Source organism: Microcaecilia unicolor, chromosome 3, assembly GCF_901765095.1.
Source record: "Microcaecilia unicolor chromosome 3, aMicUni1.1, whole genome shotgun sequence".
NCBI classification, from domain to species: domain Eukaryota; kingdom Metazoa; phylum Chordata; class Amphibia; order Gymnophiona; family Siphonopidae; genus Microcaecilia; species Microcaecilia unicolor.
In genome coordinates this window covers 76,558,165-76,580,755 of record NC_044033.1, presented here as the reverse complement: position 1 = coordinate 76,580,755, position 22,591 = coordinate 76,558,165, and the positions used below count along the sequence as shown (strand labels likewise).

At 46.5% G+C, this 22,591-nt stretch overlaps 1 protein-coding gene across 2 annotated transcripts in view; it reads right to left on the bottom strand.

The window, feature by feature from the left end:
* The window catches only part of INTS7 (integrator complex subunit 7), a 137,886-nt gene that overhangs the window by 24,052 nt on the left and 91,243 nt on the right, over positions 1–22,591 (bottom strand). For both annotated transcript variants that reach the window (XM_030196069.1, XM_030196068.1), the window contains exon 17: positions 15,725–15,857. In XM_030196069.1, coding sequence (XP_030051929.1) covers positions 15,725–15,857 — 133 coding nt within the window. The remainder of the gene's footprint in view (positions 1–15,724; positions 15,858–22,591) is intronic.

Below are 22,591 nucleotides of genomic sequence, written 5' to 3'. Positions count from 1 at the left end.
CCTTCTCTCTTCCTTCCTTCCTGCCCTCTCTCTCCCCCATGGCCCAGAATCTTTCCTCTTTCTTCCCTCACCACCTACTGTGTACCTCTCCCTCCCTCTCATCCACCCCATGTCCATTTCCCCCTCTCATTCCCACTGTCCACCATCTCTCTCTCCCTTGTGTTCTGGGTCCAACATCTCTCTATCCTTCCCTTGGAGCATCTCTCCCTTCCTCCCCTCTACCATCATGTCCAACATTTCTCCCTCCCCTCCATATTATGGATAACATTTCTCTCTTGCCTCCACCCCTATGCCCAACATTTCTCCCTCTCTCGCCACCTATCCCCTCTCTATGCATCATGTCTCCCTACCTCCACCTCATATGCAGCCAAGACTTCTCCCTTCCTCAACCCTCCACCCCTTTGTTGCATCTCTCCCTTCTTCCCCCTGCAGCATCTTCTCCCCCCCATCATGCAGCATCTTTCCATCTTCCCTCCCCCATGCAGCATCTTTCCTTTCATCTTCCCTCATCCCCATGTAGGATCTTTCGTCCCCTTCCCTTCTCCTGGTCGCCAGCAGCACCAGCGATTTCCACACACTGCCTGCCGCTCAACAACCTCCTTGCAGCCACTAAGCCGGAAGCCTCTCCTCTGCCGCATCTTGACTGGGCAGAAACCAGAAGTTGTGGCAGAGGAGAGGCTTCTGGGTTAGCGCTTAGCAGCTGCAAGGAGATCATTTGCTCCTTTGTACATTGGGAGAGCAGTTTCCAGTGCTCAGAACAGGGAGAAAGCAGCCTCTGTGGGGCAGATACTGGTGGGTGACATCACTAACTATTGTTTGAATGTGTGCTGCCTTCTGAGCTCTTTACCTGCTTCAAGTCCTCTGCTCCTTTGTACATTGGGAGAGCAATTTCCAGCACTCAGAACAGGGAGAAAGCAGCCTCCGCTCTCCCAGTTACTACTTATGGCTCCAGTACACTCTCTCTTCTAGGTACTGTCCCTTCCTAATCTGTTTCTCCATCTGAAACCACTGTACACTGCAGGAACACATTGTCCACCCTCTCTATTCATCATCTCACCAACTCTTTTTTCCTCTTCCTTCTTCTCAGGTTTCAACCTTCAACATGTCCTTCCGTCCACTCATCCCTCTCCTTTCTATCTGAGTACATCTCACCTTTGTCACTGTCGTCATACTTCTCCTACTCTTCTCCGTACCCTCTTGCTCCTTCTCCTGCTCTCTGTTGGGGACATTAATCCCAATCCTGGTCCTCCACATCAGCTCTCATCGTATTTGTGCAGGTCACACCGTGATATCTCCAATCTAATTTCTGTTCCTCTCCTCCCCCCTTCTTCTCTGCCTGTCTCTTGTGCTCTGTAGAATACCCGCTCTGTAAAAACTTTCCTACATACATGACCTCTTTATTTCTCGTACTCGCCATCTGCTTGCCCTAACTGAAACTTGGTTTTACCCTGAAGACTCTGCTTCAGTCGCGGCCCTATGCCATGGAGGCTATCTTTTTTCCCATACTCCTCGCCCGGTTGGCCGTGGAGGTGGTGTCGGGCTACTACTTTCACCCTCTTGTAGATTTCAACCTCCTCTTCCACCTCAGTCCCACTGCTTTTCTTCCTTCGAAGTCCACGCCATCTGTCTATTTGCTCCTCTGCCTCTCAGAGTAGCAGTCATTTATCGACTCCCTGATAAGTCCCTTTCTTCCTTTCTCACTGACTTTAATGCCTGGCTTTCCTTCTTTCTTGAACCTTCATCTCCTTCCCTCATTCTTGGGGATTTTAACATTCATGCTAATGATCTCTCTGACTCTTAGGCTTTGCAGTTTCTTGCTTTAACATCCTCTTTCAATCTTCAACTGTGCTCCACTGCCCACACTCACCAAAATGGCCACTGTCTTGATCTTTTCTTCTCAAACTGCTCACTCTCCAGTTTCTGTGCCTCAACTCATCTCCTCTCTGACCATCATCTGATAGCTTTCACACTTAAACACCAATCTTAACCAATACATTTAGGAATCTTCAGGCTATTGACCCTTCTACTCTGTCCTCCAGTGTTTCAAATCTCTTCTCTACCACTATGCCGTCCAAGTCTGTCAATGAGGCTGTCTTTTCCTATAATACTATTCTCTCCTCTGTGCTGGATACTCTCGCTCCTCCCATTCCCCGTTCTGTAAAACGTACCAAACCCCAGCCTTGGCTAACCTCTAGAATCCGCTACCTACATTCCTGAGCCCGTTCTGCCGAATGCCTTTGGCTGAAATCCTGTGCCCATGCTGACTTCATACATTTCAAATTCTTGCTGACCTCCTTCCGGTCTGCTCTTTTACTTGCTAAACAGGACTACTACATCCAGTTGACAAATTCTCTTGGTTCAAACCCTCTATGTCTCTTTGCCACACTGAACTCTCTCCTCAAAGTGCCTTCACCTCCAACTCCCCCTTCACTTTCTCCACAGACTCTGGCTGAGTACTTTCATGATAAGGTTCACAAGATTAAGCTTGAATTCTCAACCAGGTCAACTCCACCTCTCTTTCCCTTAGTTCATTCTCTCAACCCTCCAACCCGTCTCCTTTTCTGAAATCACTGAAGAGGAAACTACACGTCTTTCCTCCCTCAAAACTAACTACCTGTTCCTCTGATCCTATTCCCACCCATCTACTTAATACTATCTCTCATACTGTCATCCCTTTTATCTGTCATATCCTCAATCTTTCACTTCCCACTGTGACTGTTCCTGATGCCTTCAAACATGCCGTAGTCACACCACTCCTTAAAAATCTTCATTGGACCCTAACTGTCCTTCCAACTATTGCCCCATCTCCCTCCTCCCTTTCCTATCCAAGATATTTGAACGTGCTTGTTCACCATCGTTGCCTTAACTTTCTTTCATCTCAAGCTATTCTTGATCCACTTCAATCTGGCTTTCACCCCTTCATTCAACTGAAACAGCACTTGCTAAAGTTTCCAATGACCTGTTCCTGCCAGATCCAAAGGGCTCTATTCTATCCTCATCCTTCTCGATCTGCTGCTTTTGACACTATTGATCACAGCCTACTCCTTGATACGCTGTCCTCACTTGGATTTCAGGGCTCTGTTCTTTCCTGGTTTTCTTCTTATCTCTCCCAGCATACTTTTAGTGTACACTCTGGTGGATCCTCCTCTACTTCTATCCCACTGTCAGTTGGTGTACCTCAGGGATCTGTCCTGGGACCTCTTCTTTTCTCCATCTATACTTCTTCCCTTGGTACTCTGATCTCATCCCATGGTTTTCAGTATCATCTTTACGATGACGACTCCCAGATCTACCCTCCACACCAGAAATCTCAGCAGGAATCTAGGCCAAATTATCAGCCTGCCTGTCTGGCATTGCTGCCTGGATGTCTCACCGCCATCTGAAACTAAACATGACCAAGACTGAGCTTCTTATCTTTCCACCTAAACCAACCTCTCCTCTTTCCCCATTCTCTATTTCTGTGGATAACACTCTCATCCTTCCTGTCTCATCAGCTCGTAACCTTGGGGCCATCTTTGACTCCTCCCTCTCCTCTGCACATATTCAACAGACTGCTAAAACCTGTCGTTTCTTTCTCTATATCATCACCAAAATTCGCCCTTTCCTTTCTGAGCACACTACCAGAATCCTCATCCACACTCTTATCACCTCTCGCTTAGACTATTGCAACTTGCTTCTCACAGGTCTCCCACTAAGCCAGCTCTCTCCCCTTCAATCTATTCAAAATTCTGCTGCATGACTAATATTCTGCCAATGTCGCTATGCTCATATTAGCCCTCTCCTCAAGTCACTTCACTGGCTCCCTATCCATTTTCGCATACAGTTCTAACTCCTCTTACTGACCTATAAGTGCATTCACTCTGCAGCTCCTCAGTATTCCTCCCCGGGAACTCTCTTATCTGCACCCTTCTTCTCCACCGCTAACTCCAGACTCCGTTCCTTTTATCTTGCTGCACCATATGCCTGGAATAGACTTCCTGAGCCGGTACGTCAAGCTCCATCTCTGGCCGTCTTCAGATCTAAGCTAAAAGCCCATCTTTTTGATGCTGCTTTTAACTCCTAACCCTTATTCACTTGTTCAGAACCCTTATTTTATCATCCTCACTTTAATATTCCCTTATTTATTGCATTTGTATCCCACATTTTCTCACCTTTCTGCAGGCTCAATGTGGCTTACAAACTGTGGAGTCAGTACAAAAATCCTTCGACTCAGACTCTGACTCCTCAGTTTATGGTACCTCCGACTCCTCAGTTTTTAATATGTATTTTTTTTTTGCATGTTGACTGAAAGAGTGCAGCATGCAAGGCTGCATGTTAATGTTTGGGTTTAAAATCTGTGTCATTGTGACTTATTATTTTATTTATTAAAGAAACTATAAATATTCATTAATCCTAAAGTTTAAAGGTTATGTTTATTGTTTTTTTTTTTATCAAGTATAAAGTCATCATAGCATTAGCAAGTATAAAAATCTGGAACAACCACGTCCTTTGGAAATTAGAACAAAATCAAAGTTAACCTACATAAGTAATGCCATACTGTGAAAAGACCAAGGGTCCATCGAGCCCAGCATTCTGTCCACGACAGCGGCCAATCCAGGCCAAGGGCACCTGGCAAGCTTCCCAAACCAAAAACATTTGGAAAACCTAAAACAACTTATATATTATTTAAACTTGGCATATATAGCTGTAGAATAGCTGTTAAACATAATCCAAAATTAACTAATATATTGTTCTTAGAAACAGAATTGCTTCTGCCAGATCCTCCTTCATATAAGCCCTTAAATCTGATTTGATTATTTTCAGTGCTGAAAACAGTCTTTCAACACTGACTTGGGTGGGTGGCATTGCTGTTACGATTCTAGCTGCATCACTGACAATCTCTGGATAAACAATGATGGCTTGTTCTATAGTCAGTTTTAATGAGCGGTCAAACTTTTCCACTTCTTTTAATCCTTAAAAAAAAACTCTTGCATGAATTTCTTTATATGGACTTTTATAGGTTGCTTTTCCATGCTTAACCGACATCGCTTTGCTTTTGAAGCTTCCATTTTGTCCAAATAGGCTTGAAAAATTCTGTTCTTCATTTGAAGAGGATGAACCTGAGTTACCATTACCACCAGTATTTATAGCTTTAGCTTCATCCAGTGGTTTATGAGTTTCAGGTAGCAACCCTTTCATGCGAACTGCTATGTCATAGAGTGCCTGTTTTCCTGTAGCAATTTGGTCACTGCTCAACAAAATTCGGCTCATTGGATCAACATAAATAGCAGCTAAGAGAATTTGATTATCCAGCAAGAGCTCCTCTCTTTTCCTCATTGAAGATAAAATGCCATCAGCAATTAACCCCCCACTTTTGTTAAGGTTATATATCAAGCCCTTCCATTCCAAGAAGAATTTACCTGGTGTTAAATCTTCATATTGCAGCTTCTTGGTAACAGCAAAAGGGTAAGAAAGTAGCCTAATTCTGTAACTTGAGCCCACTGGTTTTCTTTTAATGAAACATTTACATTGTCCAGTTCTTCAAGAAAGTCTTTTAGTTCAAGCAAACGCTTTATCATCAAGTAAGTGCTTCCCCAGCCACGATGCTTGATCCAAAATGGCTCCTTTTCCAGCACGTCTCTTCAGAATAGCATCTGTTTTAGGGATCCTGGCTGCAACAGCTACTTGCCTCAACTTGCTAATTAGTGTAGCCGCATGACGATCCTTCAATCCATCTCTTATTGCTAGTTGCAAAGTATGAACAGCACAACGCATATGTTGAATGGTAATAAGTTTAGATGCTTCTTCAGCAATATCATCCAAACTTTCACAGCTTTCTTGAATTGCAGAACTGTCATCTTCTGATATTTGTATGCTGCTTTCTTCATCAACTTCCTTCATTTTTTCAATTGTGCTTAACATATTTGAAGCAATATCAGTTACAATACATAGAATGTGTTCCTTATTAATTTCAAAATCTTCTAAAACGCCTTCCACTAACTTCTGCAGATACTCACTGGTATGATGTGTGCCTGAGTGTCCTTTACTCCTAATGTCCGGGTTATTGTTTTTTTGTTTTCATCAGCAAATCTAACATTAATTGCAAAATAATTGACTCTGTGACGTGTGCATGCATCCATTTTAATAAAGACAAAATGTCCCTTCAGACTTTTTCTTAGTTCTTCCTTCTTACATTTGGCCTCTTCAAGTATAAGTTTCCTTATACTTTCTCGTTCCAGAGAAACTCCAAGCTTTTTAGCCATTTCTCCATTTAAGCCTAAAAAGGCTGGTTGTGAAAAAAAAGATAGTGGTATACTATTCTTTACTGCCATTTCAATAATGTGTCAATAATGTGGTTTTTGAATTTTTCTGGTGTCATTGTTATAGTAACTTTGTCAGCTGTAAAAAAATCTTGATAGTTGTGTCTGGCCTCCAGTAGATTTCTGATCTTTTATTGACCCTGAAGTAGATGGAATGTTTTCATTGCTATCTTTCTCATTCACAGCTTCTAACACTTTAGGATGGAAACGCTGCAAGTGTCTTTTTAAATTTGATGTTCTTGTAGGTGCATTTTTTTCATAACCACTGAAACTGCTAATTTTTGCATCACATGCTTTTTCACCATCATCATCTTCTATAATACATTGACATACATAATGTTTCCCATCTGTTGATATTGTAAAGTGTTCATAATCAGCAGACTGTCATGTTTCCTGACATTCTTTTTGCCATTGTGAATGGTGTGCCACTTCCACTAAAATATAAAGCTCTTCTTGCAGAGAGAGAGGAAGTTGGGTGGAGTCTCTCTGCTGCCTTATCTGTGTGTGCTGAATGATCTTCTCTTGGAGCTTAAGTTCACTGTGGGGTCAGAGAGGAGGTGCTCTACAGCAGGTCAGTAAATGCAAAGGGAGACTGAGCAGAGGGAAGCTCTCCAGCAAAATAGTTCAGCTGGACTTCACACTAGTGAAACAACTAGGTACTGCTTTATTCACAGCAGAGAAGTATTTTATTCAAATGTATGAGGAGTCGGAGTCGGTACATATTTGCCGACTCCAACTCCGACTCAATGTACCCAAAATTGCTGCCGACTCCGACTCCACAGCCCTGCTTACAATGTATCGTTCTTGGTGGTATACAGATTAGAAAATAGACACTTAGTGTTACAGAAAGGCCTTGAGTATCATAGTAGAAGTTTAAAACAAGCAGATATTATGAAAACATTTCTGAATATAAGTAGGAAGAGATGTGTACAATTACATTTGTTGATCTTTGTGGTATGTCTTATTGAAGAGATGGGTCTTCAAAAATTTACGGAAGTTAGTCAGTTCGTTGATCGTTTTTAGGTTACGCGGCAATGCGTTCCATAACTGGGCAGGACACAATTTATTCCATCTGAATAACTTGTCCTGTTTGTCTGTCCTCATTAGATTGTAAGCTCTGTCGAGCAGGGACTGTCTCTTCATGTTCAAGTGTACAGCGCTGCGTACGTCTAGTAGTGCTATAGAAATGATAAGCAGTAGTAAGGAGATTGTAGAGCGGCAGGCAGAGTGTGGGAATCACTGCGAGCCTGTGACTGTCACCAGTGGAAAGCTACTTGCAGGAACACTGCTGCTGGGCGGGCCCGACCCCAAATTGGGTGGCGTGGCTATGGCCCTGCTTTGGGTCCTAATATTTGGGTGGGGGGGGGGGTCCTTCTGAGCTGTACTTATGGATTCAGGGGGCTAGAATTGACAATTGTCTGGGGTTCTTTCTCCCCAGGATTTCATGGGATTTTGCATTAATATCCAGAACTACAAGAACTGCTAATATGTCTGAATATTTTTCAGAGTTTAAAATCTCTATCTGCAGTTCTACACTCCTCCCTGCTTCCAGTGTAACTAGCAGCAGAGACAATGGGTAGGATTTAGCCAATGGCAAGGAACTGGTTGGAGGAAATTCCCATGCTGTACAAGTGAGGCTTCTACGTGTGCTTGTGGTGGCACTGGTGGGGTGCTGGGTCTAAGAGAAATAAACCCCCACTCCCACCAAAAAACACTGCCTCAATACATTTCTATGGGAGAAGCAGTTCCAACAGCTGCAGCATACATGCATCAATTTACTGCAACATAGTAATTGAACCTTTCAACCTGCCTGTTCCATTTCCTCTCAGACACACATAGAACAAACACAAATACACACACACAGACATACGCACAAACAAAATGGAGCTATGAATACACATACATATGCCACAAGTGTAAAATACAGACAATGCAGATACAAAGATGCATACACACACATGGAGGGGTTGGACAGAATTTCATCACCTACGCTCTGCATGATTTCCCCATTTCTTTTAAACTTTGATATCCCTCATCTTTAGTATAAGAGTAAATGATGTTGGTATCACAAAGCTTATTCTCCCCATTTGGATGTTGGAGAAGGGTGGATTTTGGTTTGTTGGGGTAAATGCATAGGTTTTGTGTTGCTTTATAATCTTTTTCTTTGTTGAGATATTGATAATTCAAAACAGACTTATCTTTTCACCATCTACACTGTCCTTTCTTCTTTCTATATTGCTTGTGTTTATGTGCTCAGCCCACTGCTTTTCTTTTTATACATTTTTGTGCTCCTGGTATCTCTTCATGAATTTTTAAAGGATACTTTGGCTGCATAAATTAAATTGGATGATTTATTATATTATCCTTTAGATGAATAAGATTAATAAAATTCTCCGAGGACAAGCAGGCTGCTTGTTCTCACTGATGGGTGACGTCCACGGCAGCCCCTCCAATCGGAAACTTCACTAGCAAAGTCCTTTGCTAGCCCTCGCGCGCCCGCGCGCACCGCGCATGCGCGGCCGTCTTCCCGCCCGAAACCGGCTCGAGCCGGCCAGTCTTCTTTTGTCCGCACTCGGTACGGTCGTGTTTTCGCCGTGTCGAGCCCCGGAAAGTCGACCTCGCGCGTCCAATTTGTTTGAACGTGTTTTTTTTCCTTCGGGAAAGCTTTGTCCTAGTCGGGAAGTGCTCCGGAAACCCCCCGCCGGGTTTCGTGTAAATCCTCCCCGTACTTCCAGCTTTTTTGCCCCGGTAAGTTTTCTTTCGTCGTCGGGGTAGGCCTTTTTTCGGCCTCGGTCGAGATTTTTTCTCCCTCTAAATTTGGTGCTTCAAATTTCGCCATTTCGGCTTTTGATTTCGCCGGCGTGATTTTTCCGCCCATGACATCGAAGCCTTCCAGCGGCTTCAAGAAGTGCACCCAGTGCGCCCGGGTTATCTCGCTCACTGATCGACACTCGTCGTGTCTTCAGTGTCTGGGGGCCGAGCACCGCCCTCAGAACTGCAGTCTGTGTTCCCTGCTTCAAAGGCGGACTCAGGTAGCGAGACTAGCCCAGTGGAACGTGTTGTTCTCGGGCTCTTCGTCGGCATCGGCACCGGGATCTTCGAGTGCATCGACGTCGTCAGCGTCCAGACCATCTTCCTCGGCCGCCCCTGCATCGAGTGCATCGAGGCATCGGGCCTCTGCATCGGCGCCGAGACATCGGATAGCTGCATCGACGTCGGTGGTACCAGGACCTCGTCTGCTGATGTCGTCGGACGGTGGTGCATCGGGTGGAGTGCAGGTGAGGGCTGTCCATTCCCCTGCTGGTGGCGGTGAGCCCTCGGGTGGGTCTCCGCCTACCCTGAGGGCTCCTGCGGTACAGCCCCCCGAGATCGACCTTCTTCAGTCTCGGCCCCGAGGAAGCGACGGGTGGATTCGACGTCCTCCTCGTCGGTGCCGGGGAGCTCCGGTGACATGCTTCGGAAGAAATCGAAGAAGCATCGACACCGGTCTCCTCCCCGTGTCGGCACCGAGAGCTCTGGGTCGCCGAGGGATTCGGCACCCAGCAGGCATCGGCACCGAGAGGACCGCTCACCCTCTGTTCAGGAGGTGTCGATGCGCTCCGCTCTGGACAGCCCGGAACAGCCTCCACGCCCGGAACAGGTACTGACGTCGACGCCTGCATCGACCTCTCAGCCTTTCTCTGCAGCCGCTCTAAACGAGAGCCTCCGGGCCGTTCTCCCAGAGATTCTGGGAGAGCTGTTGCGCCCTACCCCTCCGGTACCGGCGGTGCTTGCGCCACCGGTCCCGTCGAGCGTGGCGCCGGCTGGCCCATCGCCCAGGTTGAGGCCCCCGACGTCGGTACCGCGTGCGGTACCGACCGCGGCCACCTCCCAGGAAGGCTCCCCGACTACGTCGGCGGAGGGAGCTTCGCCGACGCGGGCGAGGGAGTCTACCTCTCGACGCCCCCATCGTGGACGGTGGTTCCACGGAGTCGAGCAGGGCGAGGTTGCAGACACAGGTCCGTGAACTTGTGTCTGACACCGAGGGTGAGGCCTCGTGGGAGGAAGAGGAAGATCCCAGATATTTCTCTGACGAGGAGTCTGGGGGTCTTCCGTCTGATCCCACTCCCTCTCTGAGAGACAGCTTTCTCCTCCCGAGAGTCTGTCTTTTGCCTCCTTTGTCCGGGAGATGTCTACGGCCATCCCCTTCCCGGTGGTTGTGGAGGACGAGCCCAGGGCTGAAATGTTTGAGCTCCTGGACTATCCTTCTCCACCTAAGGAAGCGTCCACTGTTCCCTTGCACCATGTCCTGAAGAAGACATTGCTTGCGAACTGGACCAAACCATTAACTAACCCCCACATTCCCAAGAAGATCGAGTCCCAGTACCGGATCCATGGGGACCCAGAGCTGATGCGCACTCAGTTGCCTCATGACTCTGGAGTTGTGGATTTGGCCCTAAAGAAGGCTAAGAGTTCTAGGGAACATGCTTCGGCGCCCCCGGGCAAGGACGCTAGAACCTTAGACTCCTTTGGGAGGAAGGCCTACCATTCCTCTATGCTCGTGTCCAAGATCCAGTCTTACCAGCTCTACACGAGCATACACATGCGGAATAATGTGCGGCAGTTGGCGGGCTTGGTTGATGCTCTTCCCCCTGAGCAAGCCAAGCCTTTTCAGGAGGTGGTCAGGCAGCTGAAGGCGTGCAGAAAATTCCTGGCCAGAGGAGTTTATGACACTTTTGATGTTGCGTCCAGGGCCGCTGCTCAAGGTGTGGTGATGCGCAGGCTCTCATGGCTGCGTGCCGCCGACCTGGAGAATAGAGTCCAGCAGCGGATTACGGACTTGCCTTGCCGTGCGGATAACATTTTTGGCGAAAAAGTCGAGCAGGTGGTAGAGTCTCTCCACCAGCGGGACACCGCATTCGACAAGTTCGCCCGCCGGCAGCCTTCAGCTTCTACCTCTACAGGTAGACGATTTTTCGGGGGAAGGAAGACTGTTCCCTATACTTCTGGCAAGCGTAGGTACAATCCTCCTTCCCGACAGCCTGCGGCCCAGGCTAAGCCCCAGCGCGCTCGCTCTCGTCAGCAGCGTGCGAATCAGCAAGGCCCCGCGGCTCCCCAGCAAAAGCAAGGGGCGAGCTTTTGACTGGCTCCAGCAGAGCATAGCCGACATCCAAGTGTCAGTGCCGGGCGACCTGCCTGTCGGAGGGAGGTTGAAAGCTTTTCACCAAAGGTGGCCTCTTATAACCTCCGATCAGTGGGTTCTCCAAATAGTCCGGCAAGGATACACCCTCAATTTGGCCTCTCAACCTCCAAATTGTCCACCGGGAGCTCAGTCCTACAGCTTCCAGCACAAGCAGGTACTTGCAGAGGAACTCTCCGCCCTTCTCAGCGCCAATGCGGTCGAGCCCGTGCCATCCGGGCAAGAAGGGCTGGGGTTCTATTCCAGGTACTTCCTTGTGGAAAAGAAAACAGGGGGGATGCGTCCCATCCTAGACCTAAGGGCCCTGAACAAATATCTCGTAAAAGAAAAGTTCAGGATGCTTTCCCTGGGCACCCTACTTCCCATGATTCAGCAAAACGATTGGCTATGCTCTCTGGACTTGAAGGATGCCTACACACACATCCCGATACTGCCAGCTCACAGACAGTATCTGCGATTTCAGCTGGGCGCACGCCACTTCCAGTACTGTGTGCTACCCTTTGGGCTCGCCTCTGCGCCCAGGGTGTTCACAAAGTGCCTAGCTGTGGTAGCAGCGGCGCTTCGCAGGCTGGGGGTGCACGTGTTCCCATATCTCGACGATTGGCTGGTGAAGAACACATCCGAGGCAGGAGCCCTGCAGTCCATGCAGATGACTATTCGCCTCCTGGAGCTACTGGGGTTTGTGATAAATTACCCAAAGTCCCATCTTCTCCCAGTGCAGAAACTCGAATTCATCGGAGCCCTGCTGGATTCTCGGACGGCTCGCGCCTATCTCCCAGAGGCGAGGGCCAACAACTTGTTGTCCCTCGTCTCGCGGGTGCGAGCGTCCCAGCAGATCACAGCTCGGCAGATGTTGAGATTGCTGGGCCACATGGCTTCCACAGTTCATGTGACTCCCATGGCCCGCCTTCACATGAGATCTGCTCAATGGACCCTAGCCTCCCAGTGGTATCAGGCCGCCGGGGGTCTAGAGGACGTGATCCACCTGTCCACGAGTTTTCTCGAATCCCTGTATTGGTGGACGATTTGCTCCAATTTGACTCTGGGACGTCCCTTCCAAATTCCTCAGCCTCAAAAAGTGCTGACCACGGATGCGTCTCTCCTGGGATGGGGAGCTCATGTCGATGGGCTTCACACCCAAGGAAGGTGGTCCCTCCAAGAAAGCGATCTACAGATCAATCTTCTGGAGTTGCGAGCGATCTGGAACGCTCTGAAGGCTTTCAGAGATCGGCTGTCCCACCAAATTATCCAAATTCAGACAGACAATCAGGTTGCCATGTACTATGTCAACAAGCAGGGGGGCACCGATCTCGCCCCCTGTGTCAGGAAGCCGTCAGCATGTGGCTCTGGGCTCGCCGTCAAGGCATGGTGCTCCAAGCCACATATCTGGCAGGCGTAAACAACAGTCTGGCCGACAGGTTGAGCAGGATTATGCAACCTCACGAGTGGTCGCTCAATTCCCGTGTGGTGCGACAGATCTTCCAGGCGTGGGGCACCCCCCTGGTGGATCTCTTCGCATCTCAAGTGAACCACAAGGTCCCTCAGTTCTGTTCCAGGCTTCAGGCCCACGGCAGACTGGCGTCGGATGCCTTCCTCCTGGATTGGGGGGAAGGTCTGCTGTATGCTTATCCTCCCATTCCTCTGGTGGGGAAGACTTTGTTGAAACTCAAGCAAGACCGAGGCACCATGATTCTGATTGCTCCCTTTTGGCCGCGTCAGATCTGGTTCCCTCTTCTTCTGGAGTTATCCTCCGAAGAACCGTGGAGATTGGAGTGTTTTCCGACCCTCATCACGCAGGACGAAGGGGCTCTGCTGCATCCCAACCTCCAGTCCCTGGCTCTCACGGCCTGGATGTTGAGGGCGTAGACTTTGCCTCTTTGGGTCTGCCAGAGGGTGTCTCCCGCATCTTGCTTGCTTCCAGGAAAGACTCCACTAAGAGAAGTTACTTCTTTCATTGGAGGAGGTTTGCCGTCTGGTGTGACAGCAAGGCCCTAGATCCTCGCTCTTGTCCTACACAGACCCTGCTTGAATACCTTCTCCACTTGTCTGAGTCTGGTCTGAAGACCAACTCCGTAAGGGTTCACCTTAGTGCAATCAGTGCATACCATTACCAAGTGGAAGGTAAGCCGATCTCAGGACAGCCTTTAGTTGTTCGCTTCATGAGAGGTTTGCTTTTGTCAAAGCCCCCTGTCAAGCCTCCTACAGTGTCATGGGATCTCAATGTCGTTCTCACCCAGCTGATGAAACCTCCTTTCGAGCCACTGAATTCCTGCCATCCGAAGTACTTGACCTGGAAGGTCATTTTCTTGGTGGCAGTTACCTCGGCTCGTAGAGTCAGTGAGCTTCAGGCCCTGGTAGCCCAGGCCCCTTACACCAAATTTCATCACAACAGAGTAGTCCCCGCACTCACCCTAAGTTTCTGCCAAAGGTTGTGTCGGAGTTCCATCTGAACCAGTCAATTGTCTTGCCAACATTCTTTCCCCGTCCTCATTCCTGCCCTGCTGAACGTCAGCTGCACACATTGGACTGCAAGAGAGCATTGGCCTTCTATCTGGAGCGGACACAGCCCCACAGACAGTCCGCCCAATTGTTTGTTTCTTTTGATCCCAACAAGAGGGGAGTGGCTGTAGGGAAACGCATCATATCCAATTGGCTAGCAGATTGCATTTCCTTCACTTACGCCCAGGCTGGGCTGGCTCTTGAGGGTCATGTCACGGCTCATAATGTTAGAGCCATGGCAGCGTCGGTAGCCCACTTGAAGTCAGCCACCATGGAGGAAATTTGCAAAGCTGCGACGTGGTCATCTGTCCACACATTCACATCTCATTACTGCCTGCAGCAGGATACCCGACGTGACAGTCGGTTCGGGCAGTCAGTTCTTCAGAACCTGTTTGGGCTTTAGGATCCAACTCCACCCCCCGAGGGCCCTGTTTGTTCTGTTCCAGGCTACACTCTCAGTTAGTTGGTAAATTTTTAGGTCAATCTCAGTTATGTCCTCGCCGTTGCGAGGCCCAATTGACCAATGTTGTTGTTTTGAGTGAGCCTGGGGGCTAGGGATACCCCATCAGTGAGAACAAGCAGCCTGCTTGTCCTCGGAGAAAGCGAATGCTACATACCTGTAGAAGGTATTCTCCGAGGACAGCAGGCTGATTGTTCTCACAAACCCGCCCGCCTCCCCTTTGGAGTTGTGTCTTCCCTTGAAGTGTATTGTCTTGCTACATACTGGACTGGCCGGCTCGAGCCGGTTTCGGGCGGGAAGACGGCCGCGCATGCGCGGTGCGCGCGGGCGCGCGAGGGCTAGCAAAGGACTTTGCTAGTGAAGTTTCCGATTGGAGGGGCTGCCGTGGACGTCACCCATCAGTGAGAACAATCAGCCTGCTGTCCTCGGAGAATACCTTCTACAGGTATGTAGCATTCGCTTTATACTACACCGGTAATTTTTGCAAGCTGTGTTCTGGTAAAAAAAAGAATTGCCGTATTAGGGGAAAGCAGTGGAGAAATGCAATCCAGTGAAGGGACAAAATGCAACTGATATGCACAGGTTTACACAAGGATGCTTCTTCTAGAGCAACGGTTCTCAACCTAGTCCTGGGGACACACCCAGCTGGTCAGGTTTTCAGGATAACCAAAATGAACATGCCCAAGATGGATCTGTACACAAAGAAGCTAGTGCATACAAATTTATCTCACGCTTATTCACTGTGGGAACCTTGAAAACCTGACTGTCTGGGTGTGTCCTGAGGACCTGGTTGAGAACCCCTGTTCTAAAGAAATAGTGTTGCTCACCATAATAGCTGCTACAGACATAGGCTGAATAACAGACAGCATAAATAGATGGCTGCTGTGAGAAATTGCAAACAGTACTGCCAAGGATACAGGCTGCTATACTCTTCCAGTTCAGTAACACTTCTGCCTCAGACACAAAAATTATGCAAGTCACACGTCAAGCCATTTAACATACACTATACAAGCAACAACATATATTATTAAATAATGACCAAGGTAATAGTTAATCAACGATTGATTACAATATGTTTCCACATACAACATTACACAACGAAGAGGCACTGTACCCTGTCCTCCTGTGGGTATGGATCAACTTCACAGTTCTTCTCACAGATGTAAACTGCCACAAGATATACAGATCCAGACTTCCTCACAGCAGTGCACCACTCCTATCAACCACAACCTTCTAGCCAGCAAGTTATAAGCTGCCACACCTGTGCCTGTAGTCGTCCCAACATACCATATAAGAGACAGGTGGATATTTCCCACTGAGAGACTCCACTTCCTCCAGCACGTGATTAAATACAGACATCATCCTTCTTTCATATTCGCTGTCAGCAGGAGCTGTTCCAGAGAAACTGTACTCCTGGAAACTGGAGCAGAAACATTTTGTCATCATTAACTCAGTCATAATGGTGATATGTAATTTCTGCACCTGAAAAGTTTGCTCCACTTTTAATCATTGTTACACCATTAATTCAGGTGAACCAAAGTATCCCACCATTTTCCGAGGACATTTATCACAGTTTAAAACTAGACAGTCTGATATAGCTGTAATTTTGTTAATACATAAATTCATTCTAACATCTCTAATATAGGATGCAACAAATTTGCTGCATATTAAATATTGTAACACAAGAACAAAGTCAGGATGTAACATTTTATGATTCAGTTAGAAGAGAGACTCTTGAGGTACAAACAGGAAGCCAGTGGATGGCAGCAAACAATAATATTTAGTCGTTACCTGCTGCTGTTGGCTCTCCAGAATGTAGAATTCTCTGTCGGAGCAGACTTGCCCAAGTTCTGTATTCAAGGGCCACAAATAGCTCAGATTTCCAGGATATCCCTAATGAATGTTTGAAATGTTTGCATATATATGGGTTCATAAAGGATACCCTAAAAGCTGGCCTGTTTGCAGCCCTCAAGATTGCACCTGGACAAGCATGTCACAGAAGAACAGAAAAATGGCAGGAAATAAAAGACGATGAGGCATATTTTCAAAGCATTTAGCCTTCCAAAGTTCCATAGGTTTCTATGGAACTTTGGAAGGCTAAGTGCTTTGAAAATATGCCTCCATATGGCCTATCCAGTCTGTCCATCTATACCAACTACTAAGTTCTACAATTCTTTCCTCTCCCTCAGAGATCCTTTTTTGAGTTCAGATACCATCTGCCTCCACCAACAGCCCTTCCATAAAAAAAAATCCTTACATTACTCCTGAGTTTACCCCCCCCCCCCTTATGCCTTCATTCGATTACCCCTCATTCCAGAACTTCCTTTCAATTGAAAGAGGCCCAATTCCTGTGAATTTATGCCTTGGAGACATTTAAATGCCTCTATCATAGGCCACAACAAATTTTTATTAAATCTAGGAGCCAGACTAAAAACTTAGGAGTCCTCTTTTGCTTCTTCACCACTCTTTCAAAACTGTCCACTGTGATTTTGGGGGGAGGAGATGTGGGGAAGGAGGGGTGTAGGCAGGGAAGGAGGGGTGGGAATTTCCTTCCAGATCAGTAGTTCAATTAGAAACTGATTTACTAAAGCTGTTTTCTTATTCTGTGTCTGTGGGGCAAAGCAACTTTAGTAAATCAGTTCCTTAAGGTGCTTCCAGAAATCACTGGTACAAGCCAACAATTTGCCCTTCTGAAATCATGATGTCAGCTGTGTGACAGCACCACCTTGATGAAGCAAAGAGGCAATTGACGTGTCACCATAACCTGGGTCCCTACCAGTCTCTCTCTCTCTAATATCCCCCTCCAGCCTTTAACTAGTCATTCTCTCAAATACCCTCCCCCCAGCCTTTATCAAGTCTCTCATGTACCTCCTCTCCCCAGCCTTCACCCAGTTTTTCTCAGGGCCTTCCACTTATGCTGTTTCTTCAGCAGCTGAATGAAATATTTCCTGTTTCCCTGCTGCCACTCTGCTCTCTGCAAGCTTGAGCTGCTCACTGCAGGAAGTATGGGTTGGCCCCACATTTATATAGGGGCTCATTTTCCCAGCCCTTATACTTACAAAGTTCCATACGTTACCATGTAACTTTGTAAGTCTAAGTGCTTTGAAAATATGACTCAAATTAAAATAGTAAATGACCAGTCTGTCCAGCGGTCACATTCATCATCAAAGAATTACTGAACCAACAGTCCAGTAGTATTACTACAAAATTTTACTTGCTAAGATTTACTACATGATGACTTCCTCTTCCCCACTGATGCGCATAAGATTTGACTATGGTATAAAACAAGCACACTTGCTCCTGATCTGTCCTTGCCATTTTCAGGGCTCAGACAATAAAAAAGTCTACCTTGCACTTGCCCTACTTCCCAGCTAGTGGAATTGCTGTTGAAACCCACTACAGCAAATGCAGATATGGGACACAGACGTAGAAGTCTGTCTGGCACTGTCATCACTTTCCCACTACTGGAGTTGCTGAAGCCACTCTAGCCCATCCTGATCTATCTTACCATAATATGGGACACAGACTATAGACGTCTGTCTGGCATTGGCTTCACTTCTCCACTTCTAGAGCTGCCATTTAAGCATCATTCTTGTACATCCTAAATTAACTTGTAGTTGCTGATGTGTTTTGTTCTGATACTATCCTCTTTTTATTTAGGGATCCTTTGTGTCTATCCTATGCATTTTTGAACTTCATCACAGTTGTCGCCATCACCTCTACTGAGAGGGCACTCCACCACCCTTCCATGGAAAAAGTATTTCCTGATGTTATTCCTAAGTCTGACAAAAAAAGCAAGGCTGAGACACTCTTGAAGGCTTCTTGTGCTATTTTTGGTTATTTGTTATTCCTAAGTTTACCACCCTGCAACCTCAAATTATGTCCTCTAGTTTTTCTGCTTCGCCGTCCCTGGAAAAGTTTTGTTTGTAGATTAATACCATTCAGGTATTTAAATGTCTGTACTGTACCGCCTCTATCCCTTCTTTCCTCTAGGATATACATATTCAGGTCTTCAAGTCTCTTCTTTGTCTCTTGGCGCAATCTGAAACTACCAGAGCTCCCGCACATCCTGAACAGTGTAGTTCAAACTTACAGCATGGCGAGTTGCAGTGGTAAGCAGGAAATATGTTGTTTCTTCAGTTGCACCACAAGCAAAAGCACCACTCCAGGACCAGGTGCCAGAGTGCAATTTTTAGGCACCATGGCGACCTGGCACTTGGGGTTGGTCGAGACCTGCTCTATCATTATCTCCTCTATCTGGTCTTTCTTCCAAAGTATAGATATTTAGATCTTTAAGTCTGTCCTCATAATTTAAGATGAAGACTACTGATCATTTCAGTAGCTGCCCTCTGGACCGATTCCTTCTGTTTTATATCAGTTTGGAGGTTAATTCTCCTTACCTTCCCTATGCCTTGAATGTCGAGTCACATGCCATGCTACAACATACTAAGCTTACAACTGTAGAACTTAAAGTCAGCAGTGCTCATAAGCCCAGCTCCTACTATCAATCATACATGCAAACATGTCATTGCTGATCAATCCAGGGACTGGTAACATAGCAACATAGTCTGCTCAAGAAAATGAACTCATAGCATAAGGTATGATGCAATACTATATATGTATACTTGATCTTGATTTGTCCTTGCCATTTTCAGGGCACAGACAGTAGAAGTCTGCTCAGCACTCGTCTTGTTCTCCAACTTCTGAAGTTGTCATCGAAGCACCACTCCAGCCCATCCAAATCTGTCCAGCCACGATAAGGGCAGAGACTGTAGAAGTCTGCCCAGCACTGGCTTTGCTTCCCAACTACTGGTGTTGCCACCTAATCACCACTAAGCTTGTTTATTTGTTGCATTTGTACCCCACATTTTCCCACCTATTTGCAGGCTCAATGTGGCTTACATAGTACCATCAAAGGCGTTTGCCCAGTCGGTGGATAACAAATACAAAGTTAGTGCAACTGTACTCTTGAAATAGATGTGGCAGTTTTGCATTAAAAAATGAAAATACTATATTTGGAGAAAAAATTACTTAGCTTACTATATCCTCTCTCTAAAGGCATTTTCTACAGATAGCTGATAGAAAAATTACATCATGCTAATTCCTATGAAAAAAGTTAAAAGCCTTGAAATAAGACACTGAGCTACAACAGGCTAGCTGGAACATGAATGTATGTTCAGCAAAAATATGAAAGGCACAAGGAAAGCAATTTTCAAAGCCATTCCTCTGGGTAAGACAGAAATGGGCCATTTAAAAACTGCAAGTTACTAAAAAAAAAAAAAAAAGATGGTAAAGAAATAACTCAAACACAGCACAAAAAAAAAAAAAAAAAAAAGATATTACCATCTACGTTAGAGATGAGAAAAGAAAAAGCACAAAAAAAAGACATCCATCCACATCGATCATAATTGCTTATTTTCAAGAGGAGAGAAAGGACCTCAGAACTGATGCCCAATGGGCATAAGCTGTCTTTCGCTGGTCCTAAAAAACAAAAAAAAACAGAACAAAAAAACCTCCTAAATTTGACATTCAATCAAAAGCTGCATAATGAGCTTTCAACACCCAATGGAGGACTTCTTTTCACAAGAACCAGTATGGCAGCAAGAATTATCAATTGAGGCACACAACTGATTAATTATCTTACACAGATTATACAATTCTTTGTCCCTGTAAAAAATTATAAATTGTGAAGATGCCAAAAACGTTTAAGTTATGATTTACTGAACATAATCACAATTTGAGAAGACAGAAATTGGAAGAGCCTTTGGTGATGCACTGCTTACAATAGAAGCATGATTTTTCAGTTTTGTTATGCTGAGTTATTGAAAAGATACCAAAGTGGGAATGGGGCTTCTCATTTTTCCCCCCAAACCCACCTCCCCACTCCCCCCTTTTTCTTTTTCTGTTGATGGCTCTCTCATTCTCCCTGTCTCCTCAGCTCGAAACCTTGGGGTCATCTTTGACTCTTCTCTCTCCTTCTCTGCTCATATCCAGCAGATCGACAAGACCTGTCGTTTCTTTCTTTACAACATCCGTAAAATCCGCCCCTTTCTTTCCGAGCACTCTACCAAAACCCTCATCCACACCCTTGTCACCTCTCGTTTGGACTACTGCAATCTGCTTCTTGCTGGCCTCCCACTTAGTCACCTCTCCCCTCTCCAATCGGTTCAAAACTCTGCTGCCCGTCTCGTCTTCCGCCAGGGTCGCTTTACTCATACTACCCCTCTCCTCAAGTCGCTTCACTGGCTCCCTATCCGTTTTCGCATCTTGTTCAAACTTCTTCTACTAACCTATAAATGTACTCACTCTGCTGCTCCCCAGTATCTCTCCACACTCATCCTTCCCTACACCCCTTCCCGTGCACTCGGCTCCATGGATAAATCCTTCTTATCTGTTCCCTTCTCCACTACTGCCAACTCCAGACTATTAGATAGTAAGCTCTTTGAGCAGGAACTGTCTTTCTTCTATGTTTGTGCAGCGCTGCGTACGCCTTGTAGCTATAGAAATGCTAAATAGTAGTAGTAGTAGTAGTAGTAAAGGGATCTAGACAAGAGAGCCTGAAGTTCCAAAACCCTATGCCCCGACACAACAGCCACCAAGAACGGCATCTTTAACAAGATCGTTCAAGAAAGCATCTGAAGAGCCTGAAGGACTAAATTAAGGTTCCACTCTAGACACGGCTTACGAATGGGAGGACGCAAGCGGCCTGGCTCCCCGCAAGAATCGAATGATATCCGAATGAGCCAAGAGACGTCTTCTACAGTCGGCCCCTGAAACGGACCAAAGCCACAACCTGAACTTTTAGGTAAAAACGCCAATCCTTTCTGAAGACCTACCTGGAGAAATGCTAGGATGTGCGTGATCTGAACAGATTGAACCACTTGTCAAGATATGAGTGAACTCGGATTCCCTGGACCTGAAGGAAGGCCACCATCACCACCATAACCTTGGTACACATTTTTGCAGCTGTGGTGAGACCTAAGGGCAAAGCCCTGAACTGAGTGCCGGCACAGCACCACAAAACACAGAAATCTCTGATGTGGTGACCGTAATAGTTATGTGCAAGTATGCCTCTGAGATCGAGGGCTGAGAAATATTCTCCCGCTTGAGCTGAGGCCATGACTGCTCCTAGTGTCTCCATATGAAAGGGGAACACTCGGTGGCAATGGTTTAGACCTTTGAGATCTAAGACCAAATGAAAAGTGCTTTCCTTCTTTGGGACAATAAAGTCTATGGAGTATCCGCCTTAACCCTGCTCAGTCTGGGGAACTAAACAATGGCTCAGAGTGCCAGCAAGGAATCTACCTCAACCACCTTGGTTCCTTTCGACAAGGAGGCTGCAAAAAGAGAGGAATGACGGGGCAGAACTCCAACTTGTAACCTTCTGTAAGAATATCCAGAACCCACTAGTCTAATGTGATTTTGGTCCACTCCTCCTGAAGAGGTCTTCTCCACCAGAGGAAGGAAGAGTGGACCAGCCTCACATTACTGCGAAGCTCTGGAAGCATCGGCACTCTAGCTGACAGAGAACGACTACCTGTCTGCATGAAAGGAAAATTAGTATAATTGAAAGTGGGACATCTGACCATATTGTTGATGACAAGACCAGTACTATCTGCTGTCTCGAAATAGAAAGCCCCCTGGAGAAGATCAGAGGCTTTAGGCTTATCCTCTAGCAACCGCTGTGGCTTAGTTTCCCCCAATTCTTTCACCAAGTTACTGAGATCTTCTCCAAATAGCTATTAAAGGGCAGTTAAACAAGACGTGACTGACACTGCATCAGCTGCCCAATGCCATAACCAGAGTTGCCGACATGCTGACAAAGAGGCATATTTTCAAAGCACTTAGCCTTCCAAAGTTCCATAGGTTTCTATGGAACTTTGGAAGGCTAAGTGCTTTGAAAATATGCCTCAAAGACACACTGCAGGTCATAATCTGTAACATGTTATAAATAGCATCTGCCAAGTAGGCTAACCCCACTTTCAGCTGGGCATTTTGTTGCTGTCACTTTAGGCATGGTCTTGCCAAGAAAGAGCTGCACACTATCACTTGAAGGTGTAAAAAGGCCACTTCAAAGGCTTGTTTCAGTGAGCCTTCTAGCTTTCTATCCTTTAGGTCTTTTACGGAAATGCCCCCTTCCACCAGCAAGGTGGT